Below are 26568 nucleotides of genomic sequence, written 5' to 3'. Positions count from 1 at the left end.
CCTGGACATACGCACACTAATGGAAATTCGTCGGCGTATCGTATCCGTATCATCATAAACTCATTCAACACCACACCTTCAACATTTCTCATTCATATTCTTCCAGCCAGTCAGTTGTTTGGCGTTTGTCAAGATAGGTGTGTAAAGCTTAAATCCATCTTACTTGAGTTTGATACAAAGTAGATAAATCAATTTAGTAAAGTGTCTTAAGTGAGAGATACCATAGCTGATTGAATTTTGGTTACACGAAAAAAATAGTTTGGAGTGATGATGTACACTTAATTGAATTAAGCATTAACTGTGCTTCTTGTATGAGTGATCCACTTTAATGAATGACAATATTGTGCACCAATGCTTCATGCTCTAGCTAGAAAGACAGTAACAAACGAGTGTTACTTTTACTAAAATTCAGCGAGTACCGTGCCGATATTATCTGTTTGTGTTCATCCTACGCTTCAGCATTTTCATTTACATTCATATGCACTTGATGATTTTGAATAGAGGAAAGCGAAGAAAAATAACTAGTCGACCTGGAACAAAATACACCGGAAACTGCTTTATTTCATCTATGCTATTCGGCTATTGGTATTTGCTTAATAGAATTGACATAATGAAAGGCGTGATTTAATGACTCATTTCGATTCAGTCATCGATAGAAGTGCGTTAACGGTTCCAAGAAGCGATCGTTTCCAGTTTTCAGATCCGCCAGCCTACTATCTGTATGTGCATAGAGTACAAATCGTGACACAGAAATATCTTGGTGGAATAATTTTTTCTAGATTGAACGCGATTTGCTCAATCATGGCAGTCTTAGATCATTTTCGCTGTTCTGGACGATATTTGTTATGGCAGTTGATATATAAATAGAATTTTATGTCCTTACAAATTTCCGATACTGATTGATTGATAGAACTCATTTTCAACTGAAGAATCTCCAAAAAATAATCCCTGGAAAAAATGAATAAAATAAAAATTGAAAAAAAAATCAAACAGTACTTCATCAGACGATTTTCAATTAGGTGAAATTTTCAATAGTTCCTAATTCAGAGATGTTTTCCTTATTTGCACTAACTATGTACCAACACAATCATGTCGTTGAGCTAGATATGACTGAAAAACTTCAAATCCGTTTTGAGCGACCAACTTTCCACAGATGGTTCACTCACTAGTATCTGTTGGTGGCTGGATCACTAACATTAGGCTAAATTAAAACGTATACTAGAACAGTACTGCGTTTAACAGAATATTTCATATGTTTTCTCTTTGTCTGAACGAGCGCATATGACAATACAGATAGCATGTATTAAATTCTACTTCTTGTTTATGCTTTTTTTTATATCGGCGCGGGCTTGAGAACCGGTTTATCCAGTTTTTGTTCAAACGAAACATAGCAAAGACGGGTCGGAACATGGCCCGGGAGCATAAACCTTTTCTTTTGGCCGTGCTTTCTACACCTGGCTCGCGAGAAATGTGAATCTGCTAGCTGTAGGAATGACCCAGCATGATGCTGAGCGTTCTGAGTGATGATTGGAGAAAATGAGCTACGATACGAGTTGTATATGATCGTGGACTACTTGTTAATCGACAGAAAGAGTGGTGAAGGGACGTGAAGGTAACTTCACCTACAATACTTCATTTTGTGAAAACGCAGTTATTTCGTTTCGGGTTTTCTTGCTTTCTACCTTCATATTCTGCATTAACATCTGGATGCTGGCAAGCAATTTGTGCCCTTTGGATCAGTTCGTGTTATACTAAGAACTTAAAATGAAGACAAAATGCAAGGTGTAATTTTAGTGTTTTTTTTTTCATCTATACAGTGGAATGTGTTGAGCAAGCATGTTGTTTTTTATATCGGAAAGATAATTTGTGTAATACATCACCTACGGAATCGCAGCTGAAGGTGTACAAATCAACTCTGTCATGCTCAAAGAATCTGTAGTTGAAAAGAGTTGATCGGAATTAGCGTAAAATGCCTTCACAGCCTTACGACTTAGTGAAGGATGATCAAGACAGTCGGGTTCCGCTATATCCTGAACAAGCATTTTACGGAAATGGAATTTCTTTCCCAGCAAGAGTAAGTATTTCTATTTTTATTGTATGTAGCTAAGTACATACACTGATGGACAAAAGTATTCAACACAAGCTAACTCATTGCATTTTACTCTAAATAGTTTGCGATGTTCAAATATTTTTATGTGAATAGATTCTGAGCAATGTTCTCTGTCTAAGAGCAAAAGGGCGTTGGACAAAAATAAATTGAAGAAAATGCTCTTTTATTAATCTCTAAATTTACAGTGATTCGAGATATTCAATTGTTTTCGTATATTTTTTGTGTGAAACAGTTTCTAAAATAGTTTGAAATTATTATAGGTCAATATCAAAAGTGAAAAGTATAGAAAAACTTTAAGAGAACATTACAAATGTCAAATACTTTTGTCCATCAGTGTTTATCCTTACACAATATCGAAATAGCTAGGTGTGTTAGAAAATGTAGTTCCTGAAAGCATCTATATAAATATTTAATGAGCATTTAAAAGTGTCGGCTCTGCTTATAAAAATTCGACTAAACAAGCGGCAATAAAGATATCAAATTTTGACACTTTTTTTTTAACTTTTTGTTTTCAACTTTAAATTTAAATTAGTATTTCTTAATTCTTAAATTTCCTAGCAATTCAAATAATGATTAAAATCTACGCGCTCTAATGAAAATTGCACAAAGTATGCTGCAGCTGCAACTGCTAACAGCCTCCAAATAAAGAGGTAGAGAGAGCCTTCTCTTTATGCCACCTATTCCTTCACTTCCTGGAAAATAGCGATTCAATGAGTCATATGCATGTGTCTCTCAATGAACACATGCTTTAGCTGTTTCGTTGATGTGTAGCTCAAACAACGACTAAATTAGTTAGCCCTTGTAGTTAGAAATATAGATGATAATTTAACATTAATTTGTACAATTTCTATTTATGAGCGCATTTTATTTGTATTTGTTGCTATTCGATAATTGATTCGCTGAAGGATTCAAAATACCTTGACCGCACAAAATTTCATGTACAGTTGGACCAACCGCTGAATTCAACAAAATAGTTATGAATGAAACATGATTGGAGATATAATGTGGAAAAAAAATGCAATATAACTCGCCGAAAAAATCTATAAAATCCAAGAGCAAACATTCGCGGCGATAAAACCAAATACAATGTAAAAAGTAGTATCAATGTGTATTGGTTATGATTTGCTCTCAACTTTTAGGTAATGTCTCATATTCTGCGCACCTTAATAAATCCAGTAAACTATGCCTCATTGCTCAGCGTCCCTAACTGAAGAGTAAGCGGGGCTTATTAAATACACCAATGTTTTTTTACACGGTTTTCGGGAATTAACACAGTTTTTTTACACGGATTTTGAGAGAAAATATTCCTAAGTCCTAAGACCTGAGGCATGAGACAAGAGACATGAAACATAAGACCTTAGACCTGAGACATGAGACTTTAGACCTGAGACCGGAGACAAAACACCTGAGACCTGAGACATGGGACCTGAAACCTGAGACATGTGACCTGAGACCTGAGACTTGACACTTAAGACATGAGACATGAAACCTGAGACCTGAGTCCTGAGACCTGAGACATGAGACATTTAGCGATCGCGAGGCCAAAACTATAGCATACTGAGACCAAAATAAGGTGTCAACAGAAAGCTGCTAACTAAATTTTCAGCTGATGTCTCCACGATAGCTAAAGTAGGCATCATTATGGTTTCAAAAGTTTCTATTTGACATTTCCATTTCCAGGCTTAGTTTAATAATAATTTTGGGTAACATATGTTGCAAAAAACTCGAACCGAATTTAATGAAAATATATAGGGGAGAGTGAGGATACTTGATCCCCTTTTCTTATTTTTACCATATCTTTTTGAAAAAAATTGAAACTCGCACCCTTTTACATTTTCTGACAGCATGTAACTTTATATTTCTATGCTCCAAAAATTAGAACGATACTTGAAACCGTAGATGCACTAGAAGCATTTTCATGAGAGTAAAAAAATTCGATATTTTTTAAGTTAAGGAAGATTTGATTCTCTATTGAAGGAGACTTGATTCTTCATTCAGGAAGCTCTAATCCTTGGAAAAAAATTAAACAAAACCCCAAGATAGGATGTCAATTGACTATTTTGGTCATGTTTGTTCTCATTTCTCAATTTAAAAGTGTCAGACGAAGAAAATTCTATAACTTTGTCTCAACCCTATAGACATTGCATACTTAAAGGCGCTATTTTCTTTAATTAAGAAAAAAATATTATTTTTCTTCAGACAGTTGTTGGACAAATATTAGTCATTGGATAAATATTAGTCATCTCGTAATCAGTAATGATCACGATCCATTCAGAAGCAGAATATACCGTTTTGAACTCAAGGGATCAAATGTACCCATAATCAACATTTTTGAAAACTTTTTCTAAAAAAAAGTTGAAATATTTCCATTGCTTTGAAAATATGCTATTGTAAAGTTCATATTATACAGTAAGGTTTTTTTTTACACTGATATACGTACCGCGTAAAAAAAAACCGTGTAAAAAAAAACCGTGTTAATTCCCGAAAACCGTGTAAAAAAAACCGTGCTAATTCCCGAAAACCGTGTAAAAAAAAACCGTGTTAATTCCCGAAAACCGTGTAAAAAAAGACCATTCGAATTCTGCAGCTTTGAAGTTCTGACACTTAAGACCTGAGACCTGAGACCTGAGACTTGAGACACAAGACCTGGACTTGAAAATGTAGACTAGAGACATGAGACCTGAGACTTTAGACATGACACCTGATACCTAAGTCCAGGGACCTGAGACCTGAGACATGAAACCTGAGACTTGAAGAATGAGACCAAAGACATGGGACATTAGACCTAAGACCTGAGACTAGAAACCTAAGACATAAAACACGAGACCTAAGACATGAGACATGGGACATGAGACCTGAGACATGAGACTTGAGACTTAAGACATGACACCTGAGACCAGAGACCTGAGACATGAGACATGAGACAAGAGGCATGAGACATGAGATATGAGACCTGAGACCTGAGACATGAGACATGAGACATAAGACATGAGACCTGAGGTATGAGACAAGAGCCATGAAAGATTAGACCTGAGACATGAGACTTTAGACCTGAGACAAGCTACTAGTGTTATTACCGCGAAAAATTATATAAGCTTCGATTACAACTTGCGACCCCTCTAGTGAAAGGGTTTGACTTGTAGGTGACGAAAAACAGTGTCGCGAAATCGCTAGTCCAAGCTACTAGTGTTAGTACCGCGAGAAATTAGTTAAGCTCCGATTTAGACTTGCGACCCATCTAGTGAAAGGGTTTGACTTGTTGGTGACGAAAAACAGTGTCGCGAAATCGCTAGTCCAAGCTACTAGTGTTAGTACCGCGAAAAATTAGTTAAGCTCCGATTTAGACTTGTGACCCCTCTAGTGAAAGGGTTTGACTTGTAGGTGACGAAAAACAGTGTCGCGAAATCGCTAGTCCAAGCTACTAGTGTTAGTACCGTGAGAAATTAGTTAAGCTCCGATTTCAACTTTCGACCAGTCAAGTGAAAGGGTTTGACTTGTAGTTGACGAAAAATAGTGTCGCGACTTCGCTAGTACAAGCTACTAGTTTTAGTACCGCGAGAAATTAGTTAAGCTCCGATTTAGACTTGCGACCCCTCTAGTAAAAGGGTTTGACTTGTAGGTGGCGAAAAACAATGTCGCGAAATCGCTAGTCCAAACTACTAGTGTTAGTACCGCGAGAAATTAGTTTAGCTCCGATTTCAACTTTCGACCGGTCAAGTGAAAGGGTTTGACTTGTAGTTGACGAAAAATAGTGTCGCGACTTCGCTAGTACAAGCTACTAGTGTAAGTACCGCGAGAAACTAGTTAAGCTCCGATTTCAACTTGCTACCCCTCTAGTGAAAGGGTTTGACTTGTAGGTGGCGAAAAACAATGTCGCGAAATCGCTAGTCCAAACTACTAGTGTTAGTACCGCGAAAAATTAGTTTAGCTCCGATTTCAACTTTCGACCGGTCAAGTGAAAGGGTTTGACTTGTAGGTAACGAAAAATAGTATCGCGAGTTCGCTAGTACAAGCTACTAGGATTAGTACCGCGCAAAATTAGTTAAACTCCGATTTAGACTTGCGACCCCTCTAGTGAAAGGGTTTGACTTGTAGATGATGAAAAATAGAGTTGCGACTAGAAGGGTCGCAGGTTCAAATCGGAGCTTAACTAATTTCTCGCGATACTAATCCTAGTAGCTTGTACTAGCGAAGTCGCGACACTATTTTTCGTCATCTACAAAGCAAACCCTTTTACTAGAGGGGTCGCAAGTCTTAATCGGAGCTTAACTAATTTCTCGCGGTACTAATCCTAGTAGCTTGTACTAGCGAAGTCACGACACTATTTTTCGTCACCTACAAGTCAAACCCTTTCATTTGACCGGTCGAAAGTTGAAATCGGAGCTAAACTTATTTCTCGTGGTACTAACACTAGTAGCTTGTACTAGCGAAGTCGCGACACTATTTTTCGTCATCTACAAGTCAAACCCTTTTACTAGAGCGGTCGCAAGTTGAAATCGGAGCTTAACTAGTTTCTCGCGGTACTAATCCTAGTAGCTTGTACTAGCGAAATCGCGACATTGTTTTTCGTCACCAACAAGTCAAACCCTTTCATTAGAGAGGTCGCAAGTTTAAATCGGAGCTTAACTAGTTTCTCGCGGTACTAAAACTAGTAGCTTGTACTAGCGAAGTCGCGACAATGTTTTTCGTCATCTACAAGTCAAACCCTTTTACTAGAGGGGTCGAAAGTTGAAATCGGAGCTTAACTAATTTTTCGCGGTACTAACACTAGTAGCTTGTACTAGCGAAGTCGCGACACTATTTTCCATCACCTACAAGTCAAACCCTTCTACTAGAGGGGTCGCAAGTCTTAATCGGAGCTAAACTAATTTCTCGCGGTACTAATCCTAGTAGCTTGTACTAGCGAAGTCACGACAATGTTTTTCGTCATCTACAAGTCAAACCCTTTCATTAGAGGGGTCGCAAGTATAAATCGGAGCTTAACTAGTTTCTCGCGGTACTAACACTAGTAGCTTGTACTAGCGAAGTCGCGACAATGTTTTTCGTCATCTACAAGTCAAACCCTTTTACTAGAGGGGTCGAAAGTTGAAATCGGAGCTAAACTAATTTCTCGCGGTACTAACACTAGTAGCTTGTACTAGCGAAGTCGCGACAATGTTTTTCGTCATCTACAAGTCAAACCCTTTCATTAGAGGGGTCGCAAGTATAAATCGGAGTTTTACTAGTTTCTCGCGGTACTAACACTAGTAGCTTGTACTAGCGAAGTCGCGACACTATTTTTCGTCATCTACAAGTCAAAACCTTTCATTAGAGGGGTCGCATGTAGAAATCGAGGCTAAATTTGTTTCTCGCGGTACTAATTCTAGTAGCTTGTCTCCGGTCGCAGGTCCAAAGTCTCATGTCTCAGGTCTCAGGCCTCATGTTTCATGGCTCTTGTCTCTTGCCTCAGGTCTCATGTCTTATGTCTCATGCTGAGGTCTCAAGTCTAATATCCCTTGTCTCAGCTTCCAGGTCTCAGGTCTCATGTCTTATTTCTAATGTTTCATGTCTCAGGTCTCATGTCTCAGGTCTCAGGTCTCAGGTCTCAGGTCTCAGGTCTCAGGTCTCAGGTCTCAGGTCTCAAGTCCCAGGTCTCAGGTCTCAGGTCCCAGGTCTTAGGTCTCGAGTATCATGTTCTTAGTCTAAGAGATAAGATTTTTCCAACTTCAAAAAGATTCTAAGTGTTTTCCTTTGAAAAGGACTTAGAATATTTTCTCTCAAAAACCGTGTTAATTCGCGAAAACCGTGTAAAAAAAAACCGTGTTAATTCCCGAAAACCGTGTAAAAAAAGCCGTGTAAAAAAAAACCGCGTAAAAAAAAAACCGTGTAAAAAAAAAACCTAGGTGTACTCGAATGATTGATATATTGGAATAAATATTTTTGTTGTAATTTTTCCATGTAAGGACAATTTTAAAGTGATAAAAAAACATCTTTAAGTCATATTTTCTGAAATTTTTCAAACAAAGTTCAATAACTCAAACAATTATTTTGTTAATTTTTTTTTAGCTTTAAGCATTGTTGTTCCATTTGGTACATAAATCGGTACATTAAATTGTTTAGAACATTTGATCTTTGTAAGACATTCCAGTTACGAGATATAGCTAAGGAATCATTCTCTCATACTTGTTCCAGGAAAAATATGTACTTTTTCTAACTTTTCATCATCTGAATGCTAAATATAGCGCAATAGTAAGGGAGAGTGGGGAATCATGGGCCACTTTTTTTCGTTGTTCCTTAACTTCTTTATTATAAAAGATATTATAAAAGATATGAAAATAAAAAAAGGTATGGTTTTCTACATTTTCAAGGTATCACAAGGTATTTTTTTTAAATTTTTAATAAGTTATTTTGCCCAAATTCTGACTGTTTGAAAAAAAGCAATATTTTTTGGAGTTTGAAAAATGGTGGGGAATCGTGGGCCACCAAATCCAAATTGACCAAATAACATGTATAGTTTATGAGTTGACCCAAAACTGTGATTTCTTAATTTATTCGTAATTTTAAGACAATTTCAGATGATGGAATAAAAAAGAGAGCTGTGAATGATCGCATAGATTCCAAAACCTGGCTCGCGAACGTTTTGGCAAAATTTCTTATATAGGATGGACAAAACATTTTTCATAACTCTTCATTTGGCATAAGAAAACTTCACAGATAGGAAAAACGTATTTTAAATTCTGAATGTGTATAAAAACATAAAAATATAGGTGATTCAAGATGTGTGGCCCACGATTCCCCACAAGTTATGATTTGAAAATTGGTTGCGTTTGTGTGACTTATTGATATTTCATCAAAAATTCCTTTTCCACGTGAAAGATCATGACAAAACTAAGATCATAAGCGTATGAGCATATTTTTGTTATGCACTTTAGGTTCCCCATCGATGAAATTAGCGGGTGTTTTTTTAATAATGTACACGGAGAAAAATATATAGATTTATCAGTTTTTTTACGCGTCTACATGAACATAAATATGGTTGTTTGGTTCTGACTCGAAAAAACGTTCAAGCCAACAATCAGATCATACTTTGCCACGAAAGGATTAATGGCTGATTTAGCGATCGCATCGATGCTAAGAATCCAACAGGAATTTTTATTTAATCATATGGCTGTTTCTACTGTAAATGCTGCTCCCCTTGAACATGGGAAATCGTTGATTCAAAATATTAATAAAATTAATTGGATCAGATAAAATGCATTATTTTTCCTCTTTATATGAAACAATTTTATTTATTTTTTTAAATTTTAATTATATATATACGATTAGTGGCATGAATTTTAATTTCAACCACTGCATCATTTTTGTTTGCTTCTGCTGGGGGAGCCAGCGCCATGGCCCTGAAACAAAATGCTTTTATTATTTTTTTCGGTGGAAGTTGAACTGCCGGCGCCCTGAAATAAAACAAAAGTTCTTATGGAAATTTGATTGTGATAAATTAAGAATACTATGTAACTTACGTGAAACGATCTTGTTCATCGCTGTTTATTATTCCATTTCCGGATAGGCCCTCGGTGGTCAAAATGCACCCACACATCTCTATATGTATCTGAAACCATTTTTAAAAAATTTAAAGGAAAATCAACTGAAAAAAAACAAATCATATTTACTTTCCTGCTTTGTGTTGGTTGATTTGTTTTCACGAGAAATAAATACTGGCTTTTTTTTCCTCTAAGTCAGACAATTTACTTGCTTATTCATACGAAATTCAAGGTCTAGTCAAGCATCAGTGATATTTAAAAAATAACTATCAGATATTATAATGTAGACTAGGAAAATATAGCCAAATCTACTAGCTGTTAAATTATTTTAGCGATATGCGGTTGAGAAATCCTCTACAGCCAAATCAACTTTACATCAACGCTAGTTTGTTTGTAGTTATCGATGTTGATTAAGTAATATTATGCGTTCAACCAAAAATATGTGATATAGATAAGCCAACCATACGAATTTTGATAACAACCTATAGAGTTTTTTATCCGTGTAAGTAAATTTTTCTAACTTTTTTTAGCTTGATACATAAAAGAAGCATATGATGCGTATTTCAGTCAATAACATAAAGGAATATATGCTCACGCAAAGCGACAACGATGACAGTTGGTTTGAGATTTTTATCTCAACACACATCTGAGATATTAAAAGTGGCCCACGTTTCCCCATGGCCCACGTTTCCCCATGGCCCACGATACCCCACTCTCCCCTACTGAATGGTGTAAATAAAAATTGAAGTATTGTATAAACATCAAGTCTGTATAAAGTCGTCCCATCAACCCCAAACGCAGTAAAATCTATAGATTTATCAGTTATAAAAATATGGTTGTTTGGTTCTGACCCGAAAATTTGTTTAATCCAACTATCCAATTATGCGATGCCACGAAAGGATAAATGGCTGATTTAGCGATCGTATCAGCATCGAGAATCCAACAGGAAATGTTTTTACTTTTTTGTTTTTAACAAAACACATTTGAGTTTTTTTTTAAATTAAATCATATTTTACATCGGTGACATGATATTTTTAATTTAAACCAATGCAATGCACTTAAATTTTGCTACTGCTGTGTTCTCCACGACTAACCGTTTGCAGGACCCTTGCTCAGAAAACGCCATCCTGGCCTGGATCAAAATTTCAAAAAAATTGTCAAAATCAATTTTTTTTGTTTAACCGAGAGAACATTATAAAATATATCAAATAACTTCCGTGATAAAAATGATTTGGGGACATTTTGGGGGATTTCGTTACTTCCCTTTGCTTTCGGCCTACCTAGGATGAATCTGGAACTAAAAACAACTCCAAAAAAATAACTTCCTCTGTCTTTTGTTTTTATTTTTTCAATTTTCCGAACCAAACGAAAATCTTGAATTCCAATGTTGGCGGAACAGAATTTTAGGTGGTATCTGTGACATTCTAGAACTAAATTTAGCCAAAACAATTTCATAACAATTCTTATTTGTTCGTAGATATCGATGACGATCAAGCAAAACGGTAGGTTAAATAGAAAATCAGTGGTATAAAAGAGGCAACCATGCGAATTTCTAAAACAACTATTTAGCAGACTTTTTTATCCGTGCAGGTAGGGTCTAAAATACAGTTGCCAGATGCCCGATTTTATCCGGGTTTGCCCGGATATTTAATACAAAATACAAACAAACTCCGGTTCGGTCCGGGTGCCCGAATATCTTAAAAAAAGCCCGCATTTCGCCCGGATTTATTCAATTTACCAAGATATTGCCCGGGGTTTTTGGTTGACAATTTTCAAATAAAATGTCTGACCTGGATACGTGATATAAAAATTCTGGCAACCTAAGCTAAAACCAAAATGTGTGTGTTAAAACAAACACTTTCTTCTTAAAACCCCCGTTTCCTCGAAATCGAAAATAGCATCAAAATTTCAAAGTTTTTAGACGCAATATTTTTTTGTGTCCATATGTCCCGGCTGAAATCTTAATTTTATTCATGTTTTAGGTATGTGCTAACATGTTTTGAAGAGTTAAGCTGCGGCTACCATCATCAACGAAGAGATTTCGAGCGCTTCGAAAGTTGTCCAGTATTCAGATTTCGGTCCATTTACTATGGGAGATTTACATGCAAGCAAGCGATGCGAGCAAAACATGCCACTATAAGAATCTGATTGTATTCATATGTCAAGGAATAATCTGACACAACTATTTTCGATCATAAGAAGCAGAAATGATCATCAAATTATTGAAAAAAATATGAAAATATGTTTATCCGCTTGCTTGTATGGGAATCTCTGACAGTGCATTGTAGGTCTCTGAAGTTTGAATGCCTTCTCTTGACGAACTATCGGCTGCGGAAGCCTAAGAATTAAAACTTTGATTTTTCCGATTTTTTTTTGGTTCCTCCTTTGGTGATTTTCGCTCAACGTTTCGGATTTTGACCCTCAAAAATCACCAAAAGGATCAAAGGAATTCGGAAAATCTAAATTAATATTTTGATGCCAAATGACTCAAAAATTCCTAAAACTTCGACATTTGCTGTTATCTTGAAGAAAAAAAATCGCCCGAACACCGATTTTGTAGGACTTATTTAGTCGGTTTTCCAAAAAACGGACAGTATTCCGAAAAACGCCAAAATTACAGAAAGTCGATCTTCGGCTAAATATTTCGTTTCTAGATAACACCAGATCTCGACGTTTCATGCATTTCTAAGTCATTTGGTATCGAAATTCAGATTCTGCGAATTTCCCCTCTTAGGTGATTTTTAAACCCCTCGAGTCGATTTGTGACCAAAAATTTTTTGGGCCAATATACCGAATAATGCATATGGTCGGTTTCCAAAGATCATAAAATCATAAAATTCTTCCCATACATCCATTGCCACCCTTTGAGCCATTTTTAAGTATCTTAAGGAAAAACTTCGATTTGTACACACTGAAAAAATAAACTGCGAGTTTTAAATTTTAACTTGATGAAATATTTGGTATTTTTATAGTGGTTATGGTTTACGTCGTTAAATTCTCAGAAACAACCAAGAAATTTTTTTGACAATATGTCTAGTATTCACTTGAAAAGCTTTTATCTGTTGCAGAAATAGTGATTTTCGATTTCAGCCCACAGATAATCAATAGATTTTTTTGAAGAATTGAAATTCCTTTAATAAATTTGAATGAAGAAAAATGAAAAATCTGAATGAAGAAAATAATAAATAGAAAAAGAACAAGGCTGTTAGGTAAAGCTGTTAAATTTTTATCCTTGAATGCATTTTCGTTTCTCTCTGGGGCCGTTCAGATACCACGTCGACAGAAAAATGAGATTTTTGACCCCCTCCTCCCCCTCCGTGGACAAGCGTGGACATTTGGCTAACCCCTACCCCCCTCCCCAGATGTCCACGTGGACACATTTGAAAAAGTTTTTATTTGGAATACCTACAATTTGACAGTTAGAAAACCCCACTTTTGCCTTTTTGTTATAGAAATGGCTGATTTTGTAAAACCGAATGAGATTTTCCTGATATAAAAAAAAATTTAAAAATTTATATTTCTTAATTATCATATTTATCACTTGCTTTCAAGTTTAAACTTAAACTGGAAAGGTATGCCATTTTAAGATTTTGATTTAATCATCTTAACCCTTCATTTCATGATTTTTTATTTTTTCTCGAAAAAATTCTCAATAGTGCGCAATGATGAATACATGAAGGGAAAAATAAGGAAAAAATATTATTTTCACATATTTCGGTTATTTAGCAAAAATATTAATTGTTGCAAATTTGCAACAACATGAAACGGTTACACCTTTTTTTCTTCACACTCGACAACTGGAAATAAATGCTTATTCCTAATTTCTTTTGCACTAATCATAGTTTTCGCACAGGAACTTCGCAAATCTAGATTTCTGGACACCGGAAAGTTAAGAATTTAGCTGGGAGTTGTTATGTATGTTGGTTTTCCACCATGGGTGCACGGATTCACCGCAGTTTCTGCCTAAGTATGTGCTCACATGCATTCTTGGACCGACCCCATGGCTTCGTATGTAGGTATATTTTGGAAAAAACGAGTCAATCAGGTTACTTAGAGGTATTCCGGCATCCGTGTATATACCTGGCCAGCTGGAAGCTGGTTAAACATGCATATAATTAGTTAAAAGAGGAAACACATTTTACCTGTCGGCTTCTTATGGGATTCGAACTCAAAAGTTGTCTCGCCGATACCGGGAATCGAACCCAGCCTGGCACATCGGAACCAGACTCGCACCAGCTTATCCACTAGACTACAAAGACTCTCGAGAAATTAGCTAGGAGTAGTTATGCGATAATATACCACCTACTGAGGAAATTATTCCTTACGTTTGCTTGAAGGTGCTAAAAAAACCGAACACACACACACATATAGGATCTCAGTGAAACTTCATGTTTCTTTGAAGAGATCTAATTTACTTATCTCTAAGGCGTACATCTTTCAAGGATTTTATGGCTAGCATCTTACCACCAGACCACGGAATGAGCACTATATGTGCCGTAATCGGGATCCGATCTCATGGACTCTGGCTTAGATGACTGGAACGCTATCCTCTAGGCCACGACCGGCGGCAAAATGGAAAGCTTCTTACCTATACAACTTTTCTGAACATAACCTTGAACAAATCAACACAAATCAATTCCGAAAATGTATTTAAATTGGTTCTGATAAAGATTCTAAATCTTAAATCATACCATAACTATATGCCAGTTTTAATAAACAAACTTGAGTATTGAAGAGCAAAGTCTCAATTTAGTTTTGAAGGAATGATCCAATTACAAATTACATTAAACTATTAAATATCATTTGTTGGCAAAATTAAAAGAACAATAAAGATTTCTTCGGAATGAGCATTAGAATTTGGAACATGATTCTAAAATTAGAATTCAAACTTGAAATCAGTTTAAGAATAAAAAAGAAATAAAAATAAAACTAAATTCAAGAACAAAAAGTTTCAATTTAAAATCCACTTCCAGAGCTTCCAGGAAAAGGTTGAATAGTATAAATAAAGAGCATTTTTCGTCGATTGATAATAAGAAACGGCTCATACTTTAGTAAAAAATAATGAGCATTGTAATTTTCAATCAAATCATTCTTTCATCTCTAAGAAAAAAAAAGCAAAGCAATACTTCAAGCCTCGGTTATCGAATGTTGGCAGATAGTACTGAATTTTCAAGTGGAAAAATAAAAAAGCGTATTCGTTGTTTGTTTTTAGATTTTTAAACTCTCTGGATAAAGCCCCGTACTTGAGTTTGAATCACGTTCAATAATATAGAACTTTTGAAAATTGGTGTATTCTTATTTTGCAAGTTATGAAGGCATCCGACAATTTTTTTTATTCAAAATATGTATTTGTTATAACAATGGGCCGTGGAAAAAAAATCAAAAAATGTGTTTTACATACGCTGAATTACAAATCCTAAATAAGTTAATTATTCGGACCCGTCCTATTTTAAAATTTGATAAATTTTGAACTTTTAATAATATGTTTCTAGTTTTAATAACGGTTTAGAGCAAAACTTTTATTTTTTCCACCTCGGGGGCCCTCTTCATTCAGGGGGGGGGGGCCTAATTTTTCTCATCCCCCCCCCCTCTTAATACGGCCTTAACATGATAATAAATCATTAATAACGAAAACACTGTCATCGGGAAACAAATACACTGTTTAATGATGCAAGTTTCGAAAACACACTATGGAACCCATATAACTAACTAGGGTACTACCGTTGCATGGTGTTGCAAATTTGCAACAGTTATTGAAAACCCATTATATCAAAGAAAAAACAAAAAAAAATTTCAAATTTTGTTTATTATGTAAATTACTTTAATGGGAATACGAAAATATTTTTTTTGAGTCGAAAAAAAATTCTCAATATGAATTACACTAGGCCAAAAATTTGAAAAATTAGGCTTTTTCCACATTCCATATTTTTCAGATTCAAGTGGGTTTTTTTTGTTCCTTTAAAAACTAAAAATATTTTTTTTTAATTGAACGTGATCTTGAAATTAGAAATATTATTCCCATCGAAAAAAAAAATGACTTTTTAGCTAAATGTGAAGTTTAGAACAGTTTTAATTAATTGTTGCAAATTTGTAACTTTATGAAACGAAGGGTTAATATTTATTCACCTTTAGAAAATATTTTGAAAGTAAGTATGTCCACGTGGACATGTCCCAAACCCCTACCCCCCTCTCCGTGGACAAGCGTGGACATTTCCATACCCCCCTCCCCCCCCCCTTAAGTTGTCCACGTGGTATGTGAACGGCCCCTCTGGAGGTGTTTATAAAGGTGAATTTATTTGATTGTTTTTCAATTTTTGGGAACGGAGTCTACCAACACCGCCTGATTATAAGTTGGAAATGCCACACTGTTATTTTGAATATTTAAAAATCAATTAAAGTTTGTAATCTATAAGTAATCTTCCTAAATGTATATATTTAATTGTTTTACTGATTAGTTTCTTTTCTTTTCTTTCCTTTTCGTTTCTTATCTTTTTTTTAAGCTTATCGGATGGCAAACGGTTACACGACCTAGTAGCAGAACTGAAATTGTGCAAGCAATGCGTAGGATACGGGTAAGATTTATTCATTCGCAAGCATTTCACCCAGGAGCAGTTTTGAAAAAACCAGAAAAGTATTCATGTTAACCTAATGGTCATAGTTTCAAAATTCCTTAAAACGTTTTCCAAAAATTGATAAAATTTTTATAGAACTACATTTTGACCTGATCTTTTGCAAAAACTTGTAAATTTTAGAGGAACCCTGTGAAGTATTTCCAAGAGCTTGGTAATAGGAATGTTTTTTTAAGTTCATTAGGATCGATACCAATTTTACGGAAGATGTAAGCTTCTGAAATTGCAGTAATTTTTTCCCATTTTTTATTTCATAGTATGAATGCAAAGTACAAAACGCCAAAAAAAGAAAAATTACGTTTATAGTATCTGTGGATGGTGTTAGAGTCAACATGAAGCGGAAAAAAAGAAAGGTAAATTATATTATATTCGCACGAGCAAATTCAGTCAGAACCAGAGGGTGCATTAAAGTGCATTAAAGAACCTTCCGAGAAAATACGTTTCATATTTTTCATTTCGCACAGTTTTACGTATGCATATTTTCATTAGATTAACCTACGTATGCACTACTTGGAAGATAAGAGAAATCAAAGATTAAGTCATGAAAAATCGTTGGCAAAAATTAAAAAAAAAAAATTACACTTCTACCGCTCTGATTCTTAAGGCCTCAATAAAAAGCCATTTAAAACATATGTATATCAATTATTTAATTAAAAAATCGTTCATAGAAAAAAAATCATTGGAATGAGCCCCCGGAATTGGAAATCCTCAATCATCCCATTTATCGAATATTTTACGTATCACACGACAGTAATGATCTTAAGATATTCAGTTATATTGCCAGGGATGGCAGTAGCGACGTGTTCAGATGTTGTGTGTTCAAAACTAATAAAAAGGTAAGTGATTTATTCTATGCAATATGTTTCACTGCTTTGTCTTGTTCAAATGTTCAGAATAACAAACACAACCAAAACATGTGGATACAATAAAGAATTTAAAAGACTGTACAAAGTTGAGGTTCAGAATTTAAAACAGCTTCTAATTCTTTCATGAAAATAAGTAGGTACATCGTCGATCTTTTCCGGAGAAATCAAATGCGTTTGAAGAACTTTTCACCTTTTCCATCCACACCATTTCCACACTACTCTAGTGTGGAACCTCCATCAACGAGTAGGTACACAATTTCCCAAAAACATCTACTAGTTATACCTTTCAAACACTTGTTATGGATGGGTCGTAAACGCGGTAGACACCTTTCGAGTATGAGATACATATATCGACTTTTCTTCCCGATAGCTTGCGCGGTAATGTAGGAATTGTGGAATATTGCTTTTGCTTTTCGCTGTTACTCTCCTGTTTCTTAAATGATTATTGACTTTGATTCGGAGAGAGTTTGACTCACTCACACATGTGGTCAGTGGAGGAGGAAAAAACCTGCGCACCCTTGTATACGAACGATTTTATGAAGCAGAGTTTTAAAATTATACCTAAATTCATAAAGCGAAGAAGACGGAGATTTTTCTCAATCTGAATAACTCACGGTTAGTGCGTACATAGATTCAAACCAGTATGGTTTGTTGTGGAATAATAGTTTTTTTGTTGCGAATATTGCAACCAGTTAGTGGCTAGACCCATTTGATGCACTCGTTCGTTTAAAATCCGGTCCTACGGTTGTAAACGAATAGTTAAAAACCCGGCATCGCGCAAGAATGGAACTGGAAACGTCTGCACATTTTTTTGTTATGTTATAACATTTCGGAACGCGATTTTTTTTTTCGAAAAAGTGCTGATCACCTGCAATATGCATTAGCCTAAAGTAAACGGCATACTTATATAACGACTAGAAAAGAACGTTCAAATTCGTCACGATGCATTTAGAAACCGATTGGGTAGATGGAAGAAGAAGAAATCATGTGACATTGTGGAATTCTAGAGTGATAAAAAATTAAGCTTGTGCTAAAAATAAACTGGGAAAGCCGCGGAGAAGGAAAATATTATAAATGAGCACCGCTTAACGTCGTTCTCAAAACATTGACCATTCTTTTCCATTCAACGATTGATCAAATTGAGCAATAAAATAAAATGGACCAAAATAAAATAAATGGTTCATGTGAATAAACGCTTCGAATAAGATGGATCAACAACTTTTATAAAACGCAACATGGTGTTTAAGCAATAAATTCAAAATCAAACCATGATAAAGCATCATTTTACACAATATTGTTTTGAGGATAAAAATAATTTCGTAACAGCACATCAGTCTGCTATAAGAAACTCGGGACAGGACCACATACATAAAACCAATCTTGAATTGATGTACGCTAAATGTCGTCGGTACTGTCTGAATGCTTCTAACGGAATATTATTACGCCAAGTGTATTATTAAAAATAATAATAAATAATAATAAGAAATCTAAAAATAACAACAACAATAATAGAAGTTGTCTACGGTTGACATGAATGATGTATAAATACACATGTGTGATGCTAGAGCTTGACGGCAAATCTCATGAGCAGTAAAAAACTTTAAATGAAGAAGAACGGCCAATGAGAATAAAAACTAGATGCAACAATACTTGCAGATGTTTGCCTTCTCGTTAATTAGATGCCAAGTGAGGCTTCTGGATTAAAGGCAAATATTTATTAGCAAAAATGATCAAACAAAAATCGGAAGATATTCAGCTAGACTATGCAGACCCTTTAACATCACCCAATAGTAAACGAAAAAATGAATCTACATTGCGACAATTACAAAATGATGTTATGGGCAAAGCTCGTTCGACGCTAAGCAGTTTGGGAGACGTATTGAAAGGCAGCAAAAACGTACCAGGTGGCTCAAATGCGTCGAGCCCGTCAGCAGACTCCGCCAACAAAGTGATTTGTGGGGAGACAAATGCAGAAGGTTCGGAACAAAGCTTCTCGACTCCACCACGAAGTCCAAAAACACCAAAGGATAAAAATTCCCTAGACTTCTTTTCTTGGTCCAAGAGTAAGAACAAAGATATTCCGAAAAATGTGAAAAAGGATAAGATTAAATCACAACAGTCCCAATTGAGTGATGTTAATGAAGAAGAAAATGAAGAAGATATTAAATCTGACTTTACAGCAACAACGAAACAAACATCTACGGGTGCTATTAAGAAAAAACCTGGCCAGGAGATCACAATCAGTAAATACCACAATCAAGGAACTTCACAGCGTAAACACAATACAGACTATGTAGAATCTCATGGCAATTATAGATCAGAATACGATTTTCGCAGATCTATGGAGGATGGATTGCATTACATAACTCGAGATAATGCTCAATATGCTGACAAATATTATGATTCTCGTCCGAAATCTTACAACGAAAAATACCTTCAAACCTACAACTATATGCAAAATATGCAGGAGTATGATGAAAGTTATGAAGATGAAGTTGTCACGCCTTCAAAAGGACCAAGAAAGTTGATAAATCCATCTAGTCCAGCTACAAAACATATTCTCTTCAATGAGGAAAATGACGTGTTATATTATAAAGACAACCAAAGGTACTCCAAAAATAAACCTAACGATCAATTGTCAAGGGATAAACCAAAAGGACCACAACCGAAAACATCTTCTATAAAAGATAATCGAAAATTGTACGATTCGACACCAATTCCGATAAGGAAAATATCAAAAGAAGATAAAAATTTGAATGTACATGCTGCAAGTACTGCATCTGATAAAAATATCACAAAAAATAATAAAACAGCAGTACCTATCGATGAAAAGAAATCCAATCAAAAAGCTTATTTTGCAAGGCCCACATTATCACGAGATTATTCAATTGATCATCGAACTGCTAACAACAGCGGAAATTTGGAAGCAAATGAGTCAAACACAAACAATAATCTTCGTAGACATCCAGCTGAAGATTATTGTGATAAAAAAATGGTCAGGAAAATTTGCTTCCAAGAACCTTCGTACGAACCTGTAACAAAAAGCGACACATTACCAAGAAGTCGAAAACCTGTTGCGGACTCAATGATCAATGAATATCTTGATACAGATATGATTAGACCACGTAGTGGAAGTGTTGATTCTGATTTAGAGGTAATTTGTAAACAAGACAAAGCATTTCATCATCTACATGTAATAAAATCGGTTATAATTCGGACTACATTTTATATTTTTTGATTTTAGTCACAAGCTATGCGTATCGTTCGAACAGTAGGGCAAGCTTTCGAAGTGTGTCATAAACTGTCGTTACAAGACAGCGTAGAGATAGCAGACGAGCCGTCCGAAGCATCTTTATGTGATTTTTCAGATCAAGATAAAATAAGCGATGAAGAAAATATCAAAAAAGGTAAGTGGATGTTTCTTTGCGATATTTGCAAACGTAAATCCAAAGTCTGCGACTTTAAAGATCGTTTTTTTTTTCTTTTATCTTCTGATAAACCTATATTCAAATTCTTGTTTGGAGCTGAGCAATTCTAAATAGTGTTTGATCATGCGCAAAGCAATCATGACCCATACAAAGATATCTTTTTCATGTTGAGTAAAATGGATTGAAACGAAAATATAATCATATTTCACAGAGTAGCTCAAATCGAGCATCTCGCGTGTACGACAAGGTTGTCACATTAAATCAGTCTTGGTATATTGTGATCAGTCGTATACTAAATCAAGGCGTCTAATGACGTCAGTCACAAGATCAAAAAGTTTTTTTTCTTCACTGGAAGCTTTTTTTTACAAAAAAAACCATAAAAGCGTATTGTACTGTTCTTGTTTTACCAACAGACATCATCTCGGAATCTGATGAAGCTATACTGCCGGGTAAAAACAACAAAACAGATATGTCTTCGATATCTAACATGTACTCATCACAACCGCCTTCACAAGTAAGTTTTATCAATAAGTTTTTAACTTTCATACAACAAATTCTAAACGTTTAGGTATTTTTTTAAACTTTTTTTTTTATTAAAAATTACTTAAAAGTTTGTTGAATTTGTTGCTTAGTTAATTTTTTTTTACCAGGAAAATGGAAATGAATCAACATTAAAAAAGACACCTTTATCAGCATCACAAGAAGTTGTTTGCTTACGAGAGCAGTTGGATCATCAACAATTACAAACCAGGCAGGTGGTGGCCCAACTCATGCTCGTTCGAGATCAACTTATAACCGAAACAAATGCTAGAATCGAAGCACAGGTGAATATCCTATTTTGTAGCTGCGCTCACTTCCAACCGGAGTTAATTTGCAAAAATTGATTCAAGTGACAAAATCTTTCAACAAACATGTATATCGGGTTTCACTTCTTCTGATGTTTTTTTTTACACATATTTTAGGCAAGAACTCAGCAACTACTACAGCAGAACAGAGAGCTGTTGGAGCACATTGCATCAATTGGAGGGTATCATGAACCAGATCGACCTGGATTATCCTCTACTGCTATAGGTTTAGCACCACAGGTATGTTTAACGGTTTTGAAATAATCATATACTGGCTTATGTTTTTTCTAACCGTTTTGAACAAAAGATTTTTTTTTACACGTTCGATAACCCTGGCTGAACTTTTTTTTTAACTTGAGCAAATGTAATAATGTACTGTGTAATTCAAAATATGTTATATTTTAAGCATATATATTTTAAAAAAAACCCAAATAGTATGCGTCATCTGAATATCAAGAAAAAACACTTAGAAAGTGCTTTGTATAATCAGCGAGGCTTCTAATATTTTTCAAAGAGAGGACGGGAAAATTTAATACTCAAATCTGTTCGCTGAAGATTAAATATTATTCGGATTTTTGTTTTGAAATCCGACACCCCGCCCATGGGCAATAAGGGGACTGTCTTCCTTGGATATTTTAATCCTTCATTGCCATTACTCTTCAAGACCTGATATGACTTTATTCGCTGTCATAGTCGTATAAGTGAATCTTATGAATAACATCATTCAATTTGATTTTTTTATAATGCTGCAGACTACAATACTATTGCAGACTGTATTCAATTATTGTCTCAGAACAATAGTCTTTAGATTGAAAACATCATCAGAAAAATCATGAAACAAAGGGTTTTTTTCGGATAGTTTTTTCAACATTTACCTATCAGCAACTATTTCTATTATTTTGGCATCGGTCTCAAAAATTCTGGTCATTTAATTATTAAGTAGGTTTAAATCTGCATACGTACTGCACGTTATGGCAGTGGTTTTTTCTTCAAACCTGTATTTTTTTGATTCAAAGATGTATTAGAAAAAGAGCCATACATGGAAATTTTGTCAAAAAAAAAAACAATAAACCTACTTAATGTAATTTGACTGCAAAGTGCGCAATAAAAATATTTTAAAAAAATAAAGCAATATTAACACATATTGATTGGTTTGAAATCTTTTTGTCTGTTTTTGATATCAAAGTGAGATATCGAATAAAAACCATTTAGGTATTTAATGGAAATAACGTTTTTAACGATAGCCTTTGCATTCAGTGTGAGTGAAACATACTAATTTCTCATAAAAGTGCCCAGTAATGAAAAGGTAAGTGTGCATGGGAAGCATGAACAAAAATATGTTTGATATTGTTTCCGTAGCATTTTATTCAACAATTTTATCACACCTAAACGTTATTGTTGTTAGTCTTTATATTTACAGAACCAACAGATCAACGATGTCCTAAACATGGGAGCTCTGGGCAAGCATTTCCAGACAGTACAACCCCTGTCTTCAAACCAAAATCCTGCGATCCATCAACCATTAAGTAATGTGAATAGCGGAAGTTTTTCAGCTCTCAACAAATTACACAATATGGCGGCTTTCCAATCAACTGGAAATTTTATGAGCCCCACATCTAATTTAACCGTCCAAGATTTGTACAAGTTGAATCAGAATATTCTTAATCAGCTTACAAACGTGAACTATAATCCACTGTACTCGTTATATCCGACAGCTAATGTGAACAATACTCAACATCAACCGAATAATTTTATATATACAAATCAGAATGCTGCAGGATTTAGTAACGTTAAAAATGTGGCAAATGCGGCCACCACTAACGCATCATCAATGAACGCAGCAACATCACCAGGAGATCATCAGAAGTCTTCACTTCCAACAAAATCTGTAAGCGACTCCAAGGAACGTTCGTTTGTCCATAACGATACATCAGTAGCTCATGATGGGAATGGACCCCGAACACAGTTCATAAAACCACTCTCGCAAGTCGGAACACTCACTACTATGGACGCTGACGGTAAAATTAAAGTGATCGTGCCTATTGACACCAAGGAACAACTGGAACTTCCTAAAACAATTAGTAGGAAATCCACCTCTTTTTCAGAGCTGTCTGGCGACACCAGTGTTGAAGGCAGCACGAAAAGCATCTCAATTCTAAAGGACAGCAAGGATAAAAAATCTTCCATTCCAAGTCTGGTAACGCTGAAAGTAACCGACGAAAGTGGAACGACCACTAGAAGGCTACCTGCAACGCCAAGCTTTATCACACGCAGCACGAGTGAAAAAGTTCCCAATCGCAGCCAAATTATGAGTCAAGTTCAACGAACTCAATGGGCTCGGCACACAACGAAATAGAATCCTAAGAATCAACTTGTTCTTGCTTATTATTGATTTAATGTGTTACTAAGAGAAAAACGATTATTGAAAAAAATTACTAGCAGTTCATTGCACAACATATCCATTCCTTGATAGTTACATATATGCACGCACATATGTATGATTTTGGTGTATTTTATGATGTACTTTAGATTTTGGTTTATCGTGGTTTATCTTCATTTCTTTATACAAAGCCTTATACCGAAAATAGTCCACTAGATTACGGCAAGGTTGAATCCAGTCTTTACCTAACCATTTTCCTGGACAAGTGCCGTTGTGGTCATGTCGAATAAGTTCCCTAGATTCTGGAAATTGAATCAATCCGAATTGAAATTACAAACGCAAGGAAGCCACCGCTGTGCGTTTTTTTTGTGATTGATCGGTGGCAGAAATCTTATGACAAATATCCCCAAATACCTCCTTCAAATAGTACACTGGTTAAGATGTCGGACTGGCAAGACGATATAATTGGTGATTTGAGTTCGACTCTCCCTACGGCGCTGTGTTTTTTTTTCTTGTTTCTGGGATGAATCATCCAATAGGAAGGAAATTCCATAAAATGTTTTTCTTGTTTCGCTTGAATGTAGTGATCATGCATCATTTTGGTTGGGAGCTCGAGTCCTTGTGCCAGTAGTGCTTTTTCAAAGATACCGCCTTCGGCACAGTGCACATTTCAGTACATTATCGGCACAGAGATTTGCTAAAAATACATAAGATTTTTGCAACCTCTTCAAATCATCAGAAACGGTTTTTTTAATAATGCGATCGAAAAAATGCTTTAAATCGAATCACGGTGGAATCTTTCAATGAACACCTTTCGTAGATTTATTGGTCGAAAACATAGATTTTTTTTCAAAATCTTTGTTTATAATTTCTTCAAACCACTTGGAAGATTGGTTATGACAATTTGTACCTCAGTTTTTTTTATCGTTGGTATTTTTAACGAATAATTTTACTTGGGAAGTTTCATATTGCCGGGTGTATTTACTTGTTTATTTTGTGTTATTTGAAGGGAAAGCCGTAATATTCGCGGCGACTCAACTGTTAGCACTTTAATAAGAGGTAGAGGAAACAGGAACGTTTGAGGTCTTGTAAATAAGAGTTTTTTTATTTTAAACGTTGAAACATCTCGAATCTATTGAAAAAAATCCTATCTTTTTTACCGGTATCTTTACAGCTCTCTTCAACAGCTAAGGTAGCGCGGTGGTTTCATCAACTACAATGGACGAATCAGACACAACCACTTTCGAGACCTGAAAGTGGATTTGTGTCGGGCGATTCCAGATCAGAGAAAAATCAGAAATCCGAAGCAGATATAACTGACAGTCTAACCAAAGATCAACGACAGAACGTTGACTTGTGCGACGAATACTTATTGATCGAAGGTACTAGCAATTTGTGGAGTAAATTGAACGTGAAAAAACGGAAAAAATTGCTAAGCATGAAGCTTGGTAAAGTAACGACATTCTAGAATCAGCTTTTCACAATAAATAAGAACAATTTATTCAATAAAATAATCAAGAGAGATTCCGATAAAATTAAGTTAATACAAATTTTGGCAATAATATTAAATTATTTGTAAAATTAGAACAGTTCACTGCAAACAGTGGTGTCTAACAGAAAAAATTCTTTATGTCGAAGCAGAACACTAGGGTTATGAATAAAATCTTAAAAAGTATTTTCTTCTCAAATACTTTAGGCAGCAAAGACTCAAAACCAAGACTCAAAACAAGAAACATCAGTCGAAATCAACGTCCGGAATGCAACACTTTATTTGAACAATACTTAAAGTGGAAGAAATGAGAAATGTTCCAAAGGCTAATTCAAAATATATTTGATTGAGGCACTGGAATAATAAGAATTGAAAGTCAAATTTATAATCTGGAATTGAAATTCTGATTCAAAGAAAACACTAGAATTTATGATCAGCGACGTTATCCCAAGGAACAAGGATCAAATTTGGTGAAATAAGCATTCCTCAAAACAGTGTTTTGGCAGAGTAAAAAAAACCTATTGCATTTGTTAGGATTTTTTAAGCTTTCATTATAATTATTGGATTTAGACCCCATAAGTAAAAACCTGATGAAAAGAAAAAAATTAATGCATCCATCAAAATTGAGGAACTAATAAGAAAATAAATAAAAATGTTTAAAAGGACTTATGTTAGTATATATTTTTTTAAATTTTATAAGTGTTTCAAAAATTATCTTTCTGAAGTTCACTAAGGAATACATTGTCTGTTGTAGTCAAAGGTTGGACAGGCCATATCGTTGGCATCACTACATATTTTAGAGTTTAGATTTTATTAAAATATTTATAGCTATTGCTATTAAGATTAACTTTTTTGAAGTACTAGCATTAAAATTAGTAAAATTTGATTATATGCATGCGAGATTTACCATCAAATCATTTAAATCACATAGTACAAGATTTTAAAACAAATGTTCAAAGGAATTTTGCATTAGCAGTTGCATTAATGACATTTGAACTTCAACAAATTCGTCTCTTTTTTAGAATTATAATTTGAGAAACTTTATTTTTACATGATATAAATTTAAAAAAGCTAAAATTCCAATTGGTAAACATTTTGATTACCAAAATAACCTATTTAGATTTTTTTTTAATTTAAAAGGTGCAACATTATTTATTCTTATTCAACGTACTAGAAATCAACGTTAGGTTATTTTGTCATGCAGCTATCGTGCCCTCCCTCTCTCATTTTTGCCATTCAACGGTTTACAGCAAACATTTACATATTAAAATTCCAAAGTTCCCATGTTTTCCTATTGGTGTTTG

General features: G+C 34.9%; 1 protein-coding gene across 9 annotated transcripts; it reads left to right on the top strand.

Annotated features, from left to right (window-relative positions):
• Positions 1 to 69: 69 nt before the first annotated feature.
• Positions 70 to 25707, top strand: LOC129743690 (capon-like protein). 9 transcript variants are annotated; one of them, XM_055735785.1, is made up of 10 exons: positions 70 to 137; positions 1818 to 2074; positions 16128 to 16199; positions 16514 to 16609; positions 16925 to 17092; positions 20367 to 20529; positions 20964 to 21064; positions 21201 to 21374; positions 21513 to 21635; positions 22801 to 24942. In XM_055735785.1, exons 2-10 carry the CDS (start codon positions 1970 to 1972, stop codon positions 23749 to 23751), a joined length of 1953 nt encoding a protein of 650 aa, XP_055591760.1. In that variant the 5' UTR covers positions 70 to 137; positions 1818 to 1969; the 3' UTR covers positions 23752 to 24942. The 9 variants fall into 9 exon arrangements, with proteins under 9 accessions (XP_055591760.1, XP_055591761.1, XP_055591758.1 ...); XM_055735786.1 differs by lacking the exon at positions 70 to 137 and adding an exon at positions 255 to 272; XM_055735783.1 differs by lacking the exon at positions 70 to 137 and adding an exon at positions 332 to 1612.
• The last annotated feature ends 861 nt before the right edge of the window (positions 25708 to 26568 follow it).

This window comes from Uranotaenia lowii, chromosome 2, assembly GCF_029784155.1.
Source record: "Uranotaenia lowii strain MFRU-FL chromosome 2, ASM2978415v1, whole genome shotgun sequence".
NCBI lineage: Eukaryota > Metazoa > Arthropoda > Insecta > Diptera > Culicidae > Uranotaenia > Uranotaenia lowii.
This window is presented reverse-complemented; position numbering and strand designations above follow the sequence as displayed.